Source organism: Rattus norvegicus, chromosome 15, assembly GCF_036323735.1.
Source record: "Rattus norvegicus strain BN/NHsdMcwi chromosome 15, GRCr8, whole genome shotgun sequence".
NCBI lineage: Eukaryota > Metazoa > Chordata > Mammalia > Rodentia > Muridae > Rattus > Rattus norvegicus.
Window position 1 is genome coordinate 52,166,353 of NC_086033.1, and position 14,513 is coordinate 52,180,865.

General features: G+C 41.1%; 1 protein-coding gene across 3 annotated transcripts in view; it reads right to left on the minus strand.

Moving 5' to 3' along the window:
* The window catches only part of Xpo7 (exportin 7), an 85,987-nt gene that overhangs the window by 14,610 nt on the left and 56,864 nt on the right, over nt 1-14,513 (minus strand). Inside the window, exons 9-19 of one of the 3 annotated variants that reach the window (NM_001108386.2) lie at nt 13,704-13,823; nt 12,527-12,673; nt 10,849-11,021; nt 8,009-8,202; nt 7,549-7,654; nt 5,707-5,842; nt 5,151-5,224; nt 3,933-4,013; nt 2,915-2,978; nt 2,442-2,550; nt 1,363-1,469 (exon numbers count right to left, since the gene is read on the minus strand). In NM_001108386.2, the coding sequence (NP_001101856.2) occupies nt 1,363-1,469; nt 2,442-2,550; nt 2,915-2,978; nt 3,933-4,013; nt 5,151-5,224; nt 5,707-5,842; nt 7,549-7,654; nt 8,009-8,202; nt 10,849-11,021; nt 12,527-12,673; nt 13,704-13,823 (1,311 nt within the window). Of the gene's footprint in view, nt 1-1,362; nt 1,470-2,441; nt 2,551-2,914; nt 2,979-3,929; nt 4,014-5,150; nt 5,225-5,706; nt 5,843-7,548; nt 7,655-8,008; nt 8,203-10,848; nt 11,022-12,526; nt 12,674-13,703; nt 13,824-14,513 lie in introns of all 3 variants that reach the window. The other 2 variants (XM_063274433.1, XR_010057840.1) reach the window with 2 other exon arrangements.

A 14,513-nucleotide genomic window follows, 5' to 3' on the forward strand; every position in this document is an offset into this window, starting at 1 on the left:
TTGCTTTGAATGGACTAAGATGATGGAAAAGAGCTGGCATTCACTGATGCTCTTAACTACTTGCCCCCTTTGAATGACTCGGACTCCAACATAAGCATAAAGTTGAGAAAGCTGTACAGAATGGTACTGCTCTCTGACTACCTTGCTGTGAAGTCTCTTAGTTTTCCATCTTTCGCAATTAAAAAAAAGTTTTTAAACATTTGTTTGTGTGTATACACACATTTGTGCTCACAGATATGTTACAGTGTATGTCAAAAGACAACTTGAAGGAGTTGGTCCTCTTCCCTCACTGTGTGGGTAATGGAGATTGGATGTAGGTTGTTAGGCTTGGTCGAGTGTCCACCCATTGAGCAAATGTGCTGTTTCCTAAGTACTGCCACAGGGCCACTACCAATGCCGACATCCTCAGGTCTTCTGGATTTGATACGGTATCTACAATCAGGTGAGCGTGTATACAAAGTAAACATGGAAGAGTAACAATCGAATGACAGTTTTGAAAGCCAGAACTCAAGAATGAAAAAACTAACTTAAAACTTGACATGTAGAATATGGAAATTTAAAGAATAATGTGTGTTTTTTTTTTTTTTTTTTTGGTCTGTTTGTTTCATTGTAGTGTGGGGTTTGAACCCAGGGGCTTCCAGTGTTCTAGTAAGTGGTTTGACAGAGCCATAATTCCTAGGCTCCTCAAAAGAAATCTCACAGAAATAAGGAATCGCAAAGAACTCAATAATAATGAAAATGCCATGTACCAAAATTTATGGGTTTTGAAAATGTGTTTTGAGTTGGGGGGGCAGGTAGGAAAAATCTGGAAGAAGCTGGGGGAAGGGACATTGTGATCAAAATACATGATGTGAAAAACATTTTCTGCAATTAAAAAGAGAAAAAAGAAAATCCATTTCATGACATGGAAAAGCACCTAACACTGTACATGTCAAACAGTAAAGATGACAAAGTTTACTTTCAAACTAAAAACATTCACATGCAGAAATACTTTTGGAATAAAATGCCTAGTTTTATAGCTTTACAATAAGAAAAAGCTGCAAAGAATTGAGTAACTCGAAGAAAAACATGAAAACAAAGGTAGAAAACACATAAAAAAAAATGGGACACCGTTCAAGATACAGCAGTGATTCAAAAGACAGTAAGAGAACTGTTACTTCACGTTAACACATCTAAAATGTACATAACAATCTCTAGACACAGATAAAGATCCACTTTAATATGAAGGCTTCAAGAGCCCCAGAGACTCAGATGTCAACTAGTTTGTAGAAAAGCTGCACCCTTTTGGCAGCTACCTAATTCTTCATTTACCAGGGACTGCCTTTAGCCAGAAGCCAACTAGTTCATGGGTGGAGGACTCACCTTTGCCTCTTGTTCATTGAAACTGTTAGTGCTGAACATCTGGGCCACAGCCTCAAACGCTGCTGTTAGTGGGAGCATGAATTGTTCATACTGATCTTCATCCTCTCCTGCAAGGGAAATGACCCTGAGTGTGACTCTGATGCCAACAAATCCAAGCTGGGAATGCTTGAGAAAGAAGTTGGGTAAAAGAGGAGGAGGCCACAAGGTAACCCACAGGTTCCGTTAACTATGCCAAAGGGCGTTAGTAGTCATTCAGGTCAAATGTTCGCTGAGACATGCATATGCACAAGGCACTACTTGCTGTTTATTTTGTACTCAGTGAGAAAGGACCAAGACTACTGCATTAGAACTAGGTGAGACGCTTCTGGAAGCTTTACTCACATGCACTTTCTTTAGTCTTTCATAAACCTAGAAGGTGTCCTGTCATTTTAGTAGGATTAAATTAAAACAACTCAAAACCGCAATGACAACCACCACGGAGCAACAATGACTAGTTGAACCCCCAGTGCTACTTAGGTGACTAACCTTCCCTGTTCATATGCCCTGGAGACCTACATAATTAAACCTTTGTTGACTGGGTCAGGTGGGTTGCTCATTAGTGTGGGGTGGAGGCAGTTCTGGCCAATAAAAACCTCAATACTTCTCTTATTTTATGGATACTGTAGTCAGAGAGAGAATTTTATATTTGAAAAACTATTTTAGACAAAGATCTCACTATATTTCTTTGGTTGGTCTCAAAACCACAGCCTTCTTGCCTCAGTCTTCCAAACAAAGGAATAATAGCTTCACACTACTGTATTCAGCTTAAAGAGAATTTTAAAGATATGGCATATCAAGTTAAAAACTTGGTTGCAAATTGTTACTCTATATTATCAAGCATGGCAGTTTAATGTTTTTTTTTTTTTGTTTTTTTTTGTTTTTTTTTTTTTAATGAAAGGGGAGGGGATGTTATTTCAGATGTTTTTGGTCACTGTGGAAACAATCAAGAAGACTCGCCCTATTTCTCTACTCTCTGTCCTGAGATAAAAATTTCGTACGGGCCAGATTACATCTTGAGCCTCTAGGGTTTATTGCAGTACCTAAATCCACCATGAGGAGACGCCCAAGTGCTGTGTAGAAGGTAGTCCGACACCGCATGTCTGTCAGGTTGGACTGATTGTTAATACCCAAAAATGAAAAGTGCTCGCTCTATTAAAAAAAAGAAAACAAGTTAAAAAGGTAAAAACATGGGTTAAGAGGTAGAACGCAAGTCAGTAATTTCAGAATTACTGAGCCCTTGCACGCTAGCCCCATGGCCATTCTTTAAGGATACATGTATGCTTCACTTTTTAAAGTTACTGTGGCTGTTATTACCGTTTTATCCCAGGTATATACAGCAGTAGGTGACCTTAATATGGCTCAGGCATCCTGACCCCCAAAGCAGCTCTGTGATAGGAGTGTAATCTGGCAGAGATGCAGGACCCAGGGCCTCAACTGAAACACTTGGTTTGCAGTGCTGAGGAAGTATGGTGGGTGGCCGGAGAACCGACGGAGAGAGGCTGGGATCACTCACCGTGTGATTGTTCAGCATGAACTGTACAGCGCTAAGCTTCACTAGCTTCCTTACACTACTGTATGTAAAGACAAAGGGTCACAGTCAAGGAAAGTGTGGCACAAACTAAGAATGGTCCAGAGTAAGGACACTTTCCCTAGATGTTTTATTTTCTAAGCCACATGAGCACAGTACTGCCCAATAAGGAGTGTTTGTTAGTGTCTCGTAAGAGAACAACGCCCATGTCAAACTGCTACTTTTTTTTTTTTTTTTTTAATTAACTTGAGTATTTCTTATATACATTTCGAGTGTTATTCCCTTTCCCGGTTTCCGGGCAAACATCCCCCTCCCCTTCTTTATGGGTGTTCCCCTCCCCATCCTCCCCCCATTGCCGCCCTCCCCCCAACAATCTAGTTCACTGGGGGGTTCAGTCTTAAAACTGCTACTTTTAAGAAAATCAGTACCATAGCAATTTCCCCTTAGAATCAGATTATCCCACGGTAGCTCCTCCTGACAGGGACTTCAAGAGAGACTTTATGCTTTAAAGCCTTGCCTGAGTATCCACTGTGCATTGTGAGTAGACTCCTCTCTTACTCTGAAAGGTTCTAGCTATAAACAGTTTTTTTAGAAGTTAGAAAAGGTTGCTTAAGAAATTGTTTTGTGGTTCCTGTACTTGCTGGCTCCCAATTGCGGAGCAATGCAAACTTTAGAGCAGACGTTGTTCAGATCAAGGACAGCAAGCCGTGTCAGGGTGCTTACACCGAGGAGCCACAAGGCTCTTCCCACTGCAGATGCTAAAGGCTTAGTTAGAGACCGTACCAGCGAGCTATATTCTGGGTCCCTAGTATTAATTTATAAATCTTAGGACCAGTCAGGGTTAACTATTATATTGTGTGGTGCCTCACTTTTAGGGACTTAGAATTATTCTAGATTCTGTGTAAATATCGTCTTTGGCCAGGAAAACAGAAGACACCTGAGTATACACAAGCAGGAAGCCATACAAGTTTCTGAGTCGCTCAGGGTCTAGTTTAAAGGATATCCAATGGAGAGGTCGTTGAGAAGCTGCAGTGTCTTGGAGGTGATTGGCTCACAACGACCCCAGTACTTCAAGTTGGTGATGCTGAAGGACACAAAGAAAAAAGAAGAGAGAGATTTTTGATGTGTTTGATTTCCTTGAGGGAGAAAGAAGAAATTCATCAATCAAGTCACCACACATCTGCATCACCAATTCACAGACATCACGACCACAGGAAAAAAAAAAGGGTATAAAATCTCTGTACTTACATTTGGTTGACTAGAAAAATTATCCTTCAGATAATCTTCACTACTTGGTTCCAAAGCTACACTGGCCCATACCCAGGCCCTTGGAATTCTGGGGCACTCCAGGGCTGATTTCTGCAGCAAGGGTAAGAGATTTCTGCGGCAGTGATAACATGCGGACGTATGCAACTCTGCACCTGCACCATCCACTGTCAGCTGCAGAACTCTAGTAGCCCTTGCTTCTGGATTCTTGGCTGGCAGAGTCCTTTAGACCCCCTTTGCTTTTTCCATTTTAAATTATTAACCAGCTCATGGATATCAGTGTTTAGGCTTGGGACAGTTGCAAGGAAGCAAAATGGTACTTTGCACACAGCCCTGGGTTATCAATATTTGACTCCTAGTGTGTACTTTGATAAATTGAGCTCCTAAAGAGGAAAATGTAACCAAGGGACATAACTTAAAAAACAACAAAAACAAAAACAGAAAAAGGGCCAATTAGGAGCATTGACTTTGAAGACATTCAAATAGCAGGAGCAAATTTTGGAGACTCAAGACTCCTGGAGGAAATGATGTTTCCTGAAAACAGTAAGCCCATGAGAGTGAGGCTTTCCCCATGGGTATGGGGCAGGCATTCCTAATGGAAGTCAGCACCAGAAAACAAATGCCTACTTTGGGCATCCCAGACAGCTCAATGGTCAAGAGTGAAAGGACAAACACCAATCACCCGGGAGCAGCTCCATTTTGATAGTGCCGTGACATGATTTGAACTGTGATTCCAGAGGCTAAAGAGAGGATTCGGCAAAATTCTATACAAGCCTGGAATGCTCTGGGGCCGGGCCATATCTAAGCACAGCGTGTCACACACTCAAATGCACAATTCTCTGACGCAAACGATCAAGGCTGGAATAGTAAGGCAGTGGCAGCCCAGTGCCTGGGTCACTGCTCAGCTGCAACAGGACAGCAGGACCTCTTGCTGATGGCAAGCCGCAACACTTACACTTTTCCTATGAAGACACTCAGCACCATCGTCTCATCATTCAGCCCCAGAACTTCTGAGAGTCGGCGGTACAGCTGGTGTCATGCAAAGTAAGAGAAAAGAATCAGAAGACACAGATCAGAGCCCACACAAACCCGAACTCTCTAAAAGATGTCCACACCCAGGGTGTAAGATGTCGGACAGTCCTGGGAAGTTGTACTGAAGGACAGGCTAGCTTCAGTGGCCTAAGTTCTAGATGGAGGCTGTGTTCTCTTATTGGCCCCCTTCAATCCTGAAATTCTCCAAACACTGCCAAAACCACCGGCTGTTCTCTACACCCATTCATGTATAGAGACTAAGAACTGCCAATTTGGGGGAGTACAACAGATGTTCCGACTGGCCATTTGCTAAGCATACGGAGCACTAGAGAAACAGGCCCCATGCACTGATTATTCTGAAAACATTTGGACTATCCAGTACTGAAAATCTGGACCCTTATTGTAACTGTGATCAACTGCTCCCCTCTACCAGCAACTCTACATCTGAGAAGAGAGAAACAGAGGTGTGAGTCTGTTACCTTTGAGGATTTCTGCACCTGGTCCCCAATGTAGATCTTACGAAACTGCTCAAAAAAACTCAGCATGGCCAATTCGAGCTTCTCATTACCAGCCTGAGCCAAGCGGGAATCTGTCAAGTTCATAAGCTGGAGCACCCTGGAAGAAGAGAAGCAATGATTCTCTCAACAGCAAGGTATCTTGGGCACTGTAAACGATGTTAAGTTAGCTCAAAATCAAACACGTCTTTATCCCTCACTTTGGGAATTGCCTCTTCTGCAAGCACTAAATGTTGGCGAGGAAACAAGGTCTCTACTGCTAAGAAACAGTGGTTAAAAACCAATATAAAGGGAATCATTTTTTTTTTTTCTGGAACTCCTATGAGATTGTGGATGGAATGACCTTCTGCATTGAAATTCATCTATGCAGATGAATGGGATTGGGCTAGCCCATTGCTTCTTAATCTTCCTTTTTCACAGAGTCTTGAAAGAAAGGGAGACATGGCAAAAAGGTCACGGGCAGAAACCACTTCCAGGGACAAATAGAAGATACACTACCAGTGACTTCAATCTTTTGCTTTGTACCCTTCTCTGCCAAACAAGGATGTGGTCAAAGTTGAATAAGTAAAAATGACATTTTTATAGCTGAATTAATTAGCATTTTACAGAATGAAGACAGCAACTACTTGTGACATATGAGTACGTTAGATTCACTTACTGTGTTGCAACACCCAAGAGGACAGCTCATGAGAGCTGTCTAAACTGCATTTATTATGACACATATGTGGTATCAGAAAGGGACTCTGATTTCATTCTTAGAGCATCCTTGTTCACTAGCTTTAGCAATGGCTAGCGGGACAATACTATGTATACTTTTGCCACAGAAAAGGCAAAAGAGCATCTAATAACCAAATGAGGTAGAAAGACACAAATGAGAATTTTTCAGAACTCAGATTTATAGAGTGAGTATCTAGGAACCAATGCTGTATAAGTGTCCTTCCTAGGAAGGATATGTGAAAAGTTCAACGTTTAATGGTGGCAGCTCTCTGTAGGGCTCTATAATCATTTTAAAACACACAGCCATATTCTGTCCCCTTCTTCTCACCTCTTACAGTACAGCAGCTTTCTAGAAGCTGCAGGGTGGATGGTATCACCACACACTGATGTAGAGATGGTATTCTTGAGATTTGTGTTTGCATGTAATGGGTTTGTTACTATAGTAAAATGATATTTACTTTTATTTTTATTTATTTATAGACACAAAATTTCATTATATAGCCTTGGGTGGCCTAGAGCTCAATATGTAGAGCACACAGACTGGCCTTGAATTCAGAGATCTACTTACCTCATCCTCCCCACTTTAACTTAGAAAACTTTCAGTAACTTTTAATACTCAGTGGTTCCTTTTTTCTAATGAAAGGAGAACTACAGATACAATACAATGCGAAAGCCTGTGGGTCATCAAGGGTATGGCAAAGGGCTGTGACAGGCTATAGGAGTGCTGCAATTTAACTTTTATGATACCAAGGAACCAGCTTCCTCTTAGATGGGTCAGCATTGCAAATACAGCCCACACTGTCTAACTCTGAGACACTTGTCCTGAACAGATCAATGATTACCCTCTCATTTGCCTTCCTAATTCCAGATACAACATTTCCCTGCTGATTACTGCTAAAATGATTTTAGTCTAAGTCACGGGCAGAGTTCTTACTGCATGCATAAAAGAGAGCTAACTAGAACAGCAGGTCCACGTCCTCATGGGCATAGAGCTGCTAAAGGTTTCCTGGAGTTGATGGGAAGCGTCAGTAGACCTAATGGGTGCTGAGTAGTCAGGTAGAACGAAAGGCTTCCACAGGGCACACTTACCGACAGACAAGCTCACCATCCATTGCATCTTGCTCATCAGTGCTGGCAAAAGACACTCGGCCACCAATCACAGCTCCAATGATGTAGACCAACCACGTCAGTCGTCCTAGAGTAGGTAAAAGACGCTTTAGTGACTGTCCCCTTGCCACTGTTGTAAAGACACTTCTTACTAGAAGGCTCCTTGACCTTGAGATTCCTTTAGTAAATCTTACTTTTCTGATAGAAGATGGCTACCACTTTACTCTGGTAAGATTGATGACACCAAGAGGGAAAGTGATCAGATAACGAGCTTCCTTACTTATTCTGCCCTAGCACTCTGTGGTATTGTCATTCATTCATTCACTCTTTGTATGGAGGTAATAGCACGTAATAAATCCTTTTGTTGGCAGGGGAGCAAAGCGAGGCATCGAGAGGGAAGAGGACTGACAGTACCTCTGTGCTCCCTGCACACTGTACTCACCCTCTTGCACTGCAATGTCCATTGGGCTGGCGCTGGCACTCTGCAGCAATTCTTGGTAGGACTGGGCCGACTGGTCAAACAGCTGCACAAGGAGCGCGCATGTCTTCTCATACTCACACCGCCCGATGGTGGACAGCTGGTCCAACTGTTGCTGGACCAGACCTGTATCCTCCAGGGGATCCTCCAGGCCATCCCTACTCCCAAGAAAGAAGGCAGCTCTCTTTAATTTCCTTGATACAGCAGCACTTTCTCCTTAACCATAGAGGAGCAACATTAATTTTACCCAAGGGAAGATATTTAAAAAGATTTATGACAGATATCTTTGTCCCAGTACCAGATAGTTTGTTGAGCCTGAATCTTCTCAATTTCTTTGTATTTGTCTGATATTGAACCCGGCAGTCTTATGTTTCTAACCCTTCTGAACTCTTGTGTTTTCCTTCTTTTATTTAATTAAATTTATTTTTTTTTTCCTTCTGTGACAGGGTTTCTCTATCCTAGAACTTGCTCTGTAGACCAGGCTGGCCTTGAAATAGAGATCAACCTGCCTCTGTCTCCTGGGTACTAGGATTAAAGGTGTACACCATTACCATCCAGCTTATTTTAAATTCTTTTAAAATTACATTTTTTAACTATTACTGTGTATGCATGCATGCTAAAGTATGCATATGTAGATCTGAGGACAAGCTATAGAAATCAGTTCTTTTCTTTTACCAAGTGGGTCCTGGGAATCGACGGGTTGTCAACCAGGGTTAGAGACAGGTATTTCTGATTCATCTTGAAGGCCCATAAAGAGTAACTTCTTGGGGCTGGAGAGGTGGCTCAGTGGTTAAGAGCACTGACTGCTCTTCCAGAGGTCCTGAGTTCAATTCCCAACAACCACATGGTGGCTCACAACCATCTATAATGAGATCTGATGCCCTCTTCTGGTGTGTCTGACAGCTATAGTGTACTCATATACATAAATAAATAAATCTTAAAAAAAAAAAAGAGTAACCTCTTTTCCCTTTTTTTTTTTTTTTTAAATTTTGTTTTTGTGGTGCTGGGATTGAATTTGGTGCATGTCAGGCACGTATTCTACTGCTGAACTACCCTAGGTCTTCCTAGCCAATCTTTCTGATTACTGTATACTTGGGAGACTCTAAACACATATTCCTGTAATTGAAGTTATGACCAATTAGGTTTAGGGAATTAAAAACTTTCATGAGGAAGGCAGTATGTTTCTCCCAGCAATGCAAAAATTTAGATGAATTCCATGTGTCATCAAGTTCAATCCTGCTATATAGAAAACATGTAACTGTAAGAATAATCATATGAAGTACGATTCTTTACTTAACAAAGCTTACTCAATAGTCTTGTTTATACCCAATTTTGCCATGTATACTTTGGAACCAAACTGGTGGTTTAGCTTCTCACTTCTGGTTTCTGAATTGTGGCTCTGCACCAGGTCTTGCCTTATCTACTCTTCCTTAGCTTTTTTATACCACTTTGCCCTATGGTGAGATCTCTACTGTTCTGCTGTAGCATGGCAATGCCAGAAGCAGCCGCAGCCAACAGCTGGATGTTCTCCACATGCTACATACAGTGCTAAGTTGTATTCACTCTCCTAAGACACAAGGGAATCTTATTACTATTTGTTTATAAAAAAAAGGAAATGCAGGAACATGCCCAAGCGTATATAGCTATTAAAACTGGCTTAGTGGGTCTAGATTCTCTGCAATATTTCTCCACCCCCCAGCATTGCCTCCTGGAAGTCAAATGACTAGACAAAGGCTTTCCAGTGAACTTCATGAATGCTCCTATTTTGAAATGACTCAAGTCATAAATAAAAAATTTGGGCCTGTAAGATGACTCAGCAGATAAAGGCATTTGATGCCAAGCCTGATGATGGGAGCTTGGCCCCTGGGATGACATGTCGGAAGAAGAAACAGACACATAGACACAAAAACATACATCAACCATACACTAAAGACAACCCAATGTCCTTCTTGACTGTGAACAAATAAAGGATAAAATAAAAACAACCCCCCAAACCACAATAAAAAATGCCAAACAATAAAATATCACAAACCAACAAATAAATCCAAACATTGTAGTCCCAGTATATTATGAGATATGCAATGAAAGGATATGAGAACAGTCCCTAAAGAAAGGTGATCTGATTTAATATACGACATGTCTTAAAAGGCCTGGCAATTCTCTTTTTTAAAGTGATTTAATTGTCTTTATTTTATGGGCATTAGTGTTTTGCCTGCACCTATGTCTATGTGAGGGTGTTAAATTCCCAGGAACTGGAGTTATAGACTGTTGTGAGCTGTTACACGGGTATAGGTCCTTGGGAAGAGCAGTCAGTGCTCTTAACTACTGAGCCATCTCTCAAGCCACAGTCTGACATTTCTTTAATTATGGGTTTCTGGTCCATTTAGCAGTCAAAGCAGATGGGAGCCTATATACTAACATGACAAATCAATGATAAGCTTGCTAGAACTGCATCTTTTTACAATCTCTGAAATTAGAGTCAGTTACGATTTGACCTTCCTTGTAATCTCATTTATCTATTTCTTTAGGAAGTCTCACTAAATTCCATACTTGGACATTCTATATTTTACTTCCTGTGTCCTATAAACAGTCCTCACCTTTGAAGAGTTATCAGTGGCAAGGGTAAGCACATGAGACACTGCTGTGGCTATTGATACAAAAGGACATGAACAAGGTATCAGAAGGAAAGACAAAGACTGTTGGCAAACACAGTGCTGATACACCTCTCCCTTTGAGACTTCATTTCTAGTAACTATGACACAAGTCTGTTGGTAAGGGTATGTAGTGGTAATATATTTCCTTACCTCAGAATGATGTGCACAGATTCCAAACGGGATGTGATATAGGCTTTGGTGACCTCAGGAGTATATGTTTCCAGCATATGGGGCTCTGTGGCTTTGACATATGGCACAGAGGCTGCCAGCCGCTGCCATAGGCTCAGGAGATAGTGCACACTATTTGGGGCAAATTCCCAGTGCTAAGATCAACAAAAGAACACAGGCATGATTTTCATTTCTGTGCATAAAATCCCAGGCCATCTGACACAAAGAATAACAAAGTTAAGGTTTTAGGGGTTCCCATCTGTGTATGCCAATTAACTCTTTGATTTAAACTGGATAGACACTAGCTATGGTGGTTTAATACATGTCTCCTATGAGCCTGGGCATTTAAACACTTGGTCACCAGTTGGCAGTGCTGTGTGGGAAGATTTAGGTGCAGTCTTGTTGGAGGGAATCTGTTAAAGGAGCAGGGTTGTCAGAGTTCATAGCTTTGCCCAAGTTCGCTCTCTTATCCTTGTTCCTGCTACTGAAGATGTGACCTATCCGCTTCCTGATCCTGCCACCATGCTTGTCCCTTGCTGCTTGCCTCTACCACCATGGACTCTTTGTATTGGTTTCTTTTGAGACAAGGTCACATTATCTAGTTCTGGATGACCTGGAACTCACTACACAGATGAGACTCATAGGGATTCACCTGCCTCTGCCTCCTAGGTGCTGGGATTAAAGACAAGTACCACCATGTATGGTCCATTATAGACTCAGCCTTCTAAAACCACAAACCAAGTAAACTCTTCATTCTCTAAGTTGCTTTTAGTCATGGTATTTTATCACACCAGCAAAACAGTAATGAATACACTAGTATTTCAGATTCAAGAGTTTAGTGAGAAATAAGGTGCTTCAGTGCTGGCTATATAAATCCAGATGACAGGAAAGATGCATAAAAGTGGGTCTGAGACACCAGAATGCAGGAAAATTGCTGGTTAGTTTCTAAGAAATTATGAGAAGGCAAAGTCCCACTCTGAAACTAGTGAGCCAGAAATCACAGGGAAGAGACTCAAGCTCTCAGATGAACGCTGTACAATGTAAGTCACACAGCAAGAGACCTTTAAAGTGCTGCTACATGAAGAGTGAGCGAGGGAGCGAGGGAGCAAGGAGGGGGGCATCTATTTTCTCTCGTTCTTCAGTCTAGATCCCTGTTTTATCTTCTGCTTTCCAGAGGAATAATAAAGGCTTCTCTTAGTCCTGGATATAACCTGGGGCTTTAAGTTTGGTAGGTAAACACTCTTCTACTGAGTCATGTCCTCAGTCCTTCTCAATTTTAATTACTGTCCTTCTAATTTCTATATGTTTCTCCAACCAAAGTTACTGAACTGTGTTTTTTGTGGTGCTGAGAGCAAACACAGTCTCACAAATATGAGACAAGTGTTTTACCACTGAACTAGAACTCCAACCCTTTTCCTTACACCCATGAATGTAAATAGTCTATAATAGTAACTACTTTGCAGGGTATGTTATAGGTATAAAATACTCTTTTTTCTTCCTGTAATTCTGAAGATTGAAATCAGAATCTCATACATGTTAGGGAAATGCTTAATCACCAAGCTATACTCCAACTCCAAAAATGTTTTTATAGGGTTAAAATTATTACACAAGAGAAGAGATCCCAATAATTAAAGAGAAAGACCAGTGATCAGAGACAAACCTGTAGGCTGGTCACTGTGAAGTTGGCTATCAACCGGATAACATCAGGGTAGTTTTCCACTTTTACCAGTTCTCCCAGTTGGTAGTTACTCTTTAACCGAGCCAGTAGTCTGCAGAACTCATGGTAATTGTTTGGGTCTGATAAACTCTGGCAATGGCATAGGAAGAAAATAAAATGGAAAATGTGATCACCACACTCCAAGAATGACATGTGTTTGGTGCAGCAAGGGGAAGGGCATTTTTTAGCTTCTGGGCTGCAAATAATCATGATTTAGAACACAGTCACAGAAGGCTTGGAAACAAGTAAAATGTTACTTTTAAAAGCTCTGGTCATCTCAGATATATTTGCTTCCCATAGATCAAAGGGAAGCTAATTAATTTCATTTCACATATGTTGAAATGATTGCTAATGAAGCACCTTAGTTCTTTTTAATCAACAAAAGCTGAACAAATGTTTCATGTTGTATCACAACTATTAGATGTCTATTATATACTAGTAAATAATTATGTCCACTATTATGAAATGTAAATTATCAGTATATTTGTATTTCCTTACGAATATTAGTCTCTACTAATGATCAGGACAGAAACTTGGTTTTATTCACTTACACAATCCTGGCACATGGTAAGTCTCAATACAGTTTGCTGAATGAATAGAGGCATTTTTAAAGAGAGGGACAAAGTTAAGTATATTTAAAAACCCACCACTTTAGAATTTTCTCTTTTCCAACTATAGAGAATAATGGAAGAAAAGTGGTATTTAAAGGGAAAAAAATTAAAGCCATCAAATTATGGGATGTACTTTTGGAACTAAGTATTTCGCTTCCAACCTAAAGAAGCCTAGGTCACTCATATCAATGTTAAACACTGAGAACCAAAAGCAACCTTTAGATTCTTAATTTCTCAAGGGAGCTCTGCCCCCGCCCCCATACACACAATGGCTCCATCTTTGCTGGCTTGTATCTGATGACCTCTCCTCCTGATTACTGTATTCTGGAGTTACATAGCCCAAGCTCCTCTTTGGAGCAAATCCTCCCCACAACTACCCATTTATCTTTGGAGGTGCAGACTAAGCTGCTTCCAGGGATTTTTGCCATTTATAGCCCTTAATGAACTTCCTTCAGACTTCTGCAGCCAGCCATATATTAATTCAGTGTATATATTCTCAGAAATCTTACCTGTGGATTTTCCAGTATCCGTTTAACACCATCAACAAGATGAGAGAGAAACTTGGCCCTCTCAGCGTTGTTAAATAGGGATCTTCGGACTGAGGCAATCTGTACTAAGCAGGACAACACCTGCGAGCACAGCACACACATTTGGTAAGACTGACAGCTATGGCCTCTGTAATATTCACTAGCTTTATCAAAGAAAGAACCCACGTTCATCACAGCAATGCCCCATGGCTACATTCAGCCTGGAAAATTCCCTTATATGGTATCTATCTCTGACTACTCCAATCATTTCTTTGATCCCTTTTTATCTATACTTAAACCTTAAAAACACCAAGCAGTTTATAGTTTCAATAAAGCTTGAGGTTTAGATTTTTTGCTTTAATAAAATCAAATTCTGCTTATAGAACTAGGATAAAATAATCAGGTCAAATCTATGCTCTGAAAAAAGTGTTTTCTTCTCTTTCCTACCTACTGTGCTAGCTCTTTGCTGTCTGTCCTTCCAGATCTAGGTCTGGGTCTTTTCTATATAATCTGTTCCCAGGAAGGTGAACGTCTGTCAGCAGTGGCACAGCTGCTGCTCTTGTTCTGGCCTGGCCTCGGACACAGGGAAGCACTAGGTTAGAAGGTACAAAGACAAAGTTGTTCTCCCTTCCCACTCCCACTGGACCACAACAGGCAGTTTCTGTATAACTGCCATAGCTTTTGCTGTAATGCTGTCTCTTAGTATATAGGCTGAGCTCTCCTAGGCCTCCACTCCCACCAGCCTCAAAGGGCATATATCACCTGCCTTGTTGGGTCACTGTGAGTTGCTCC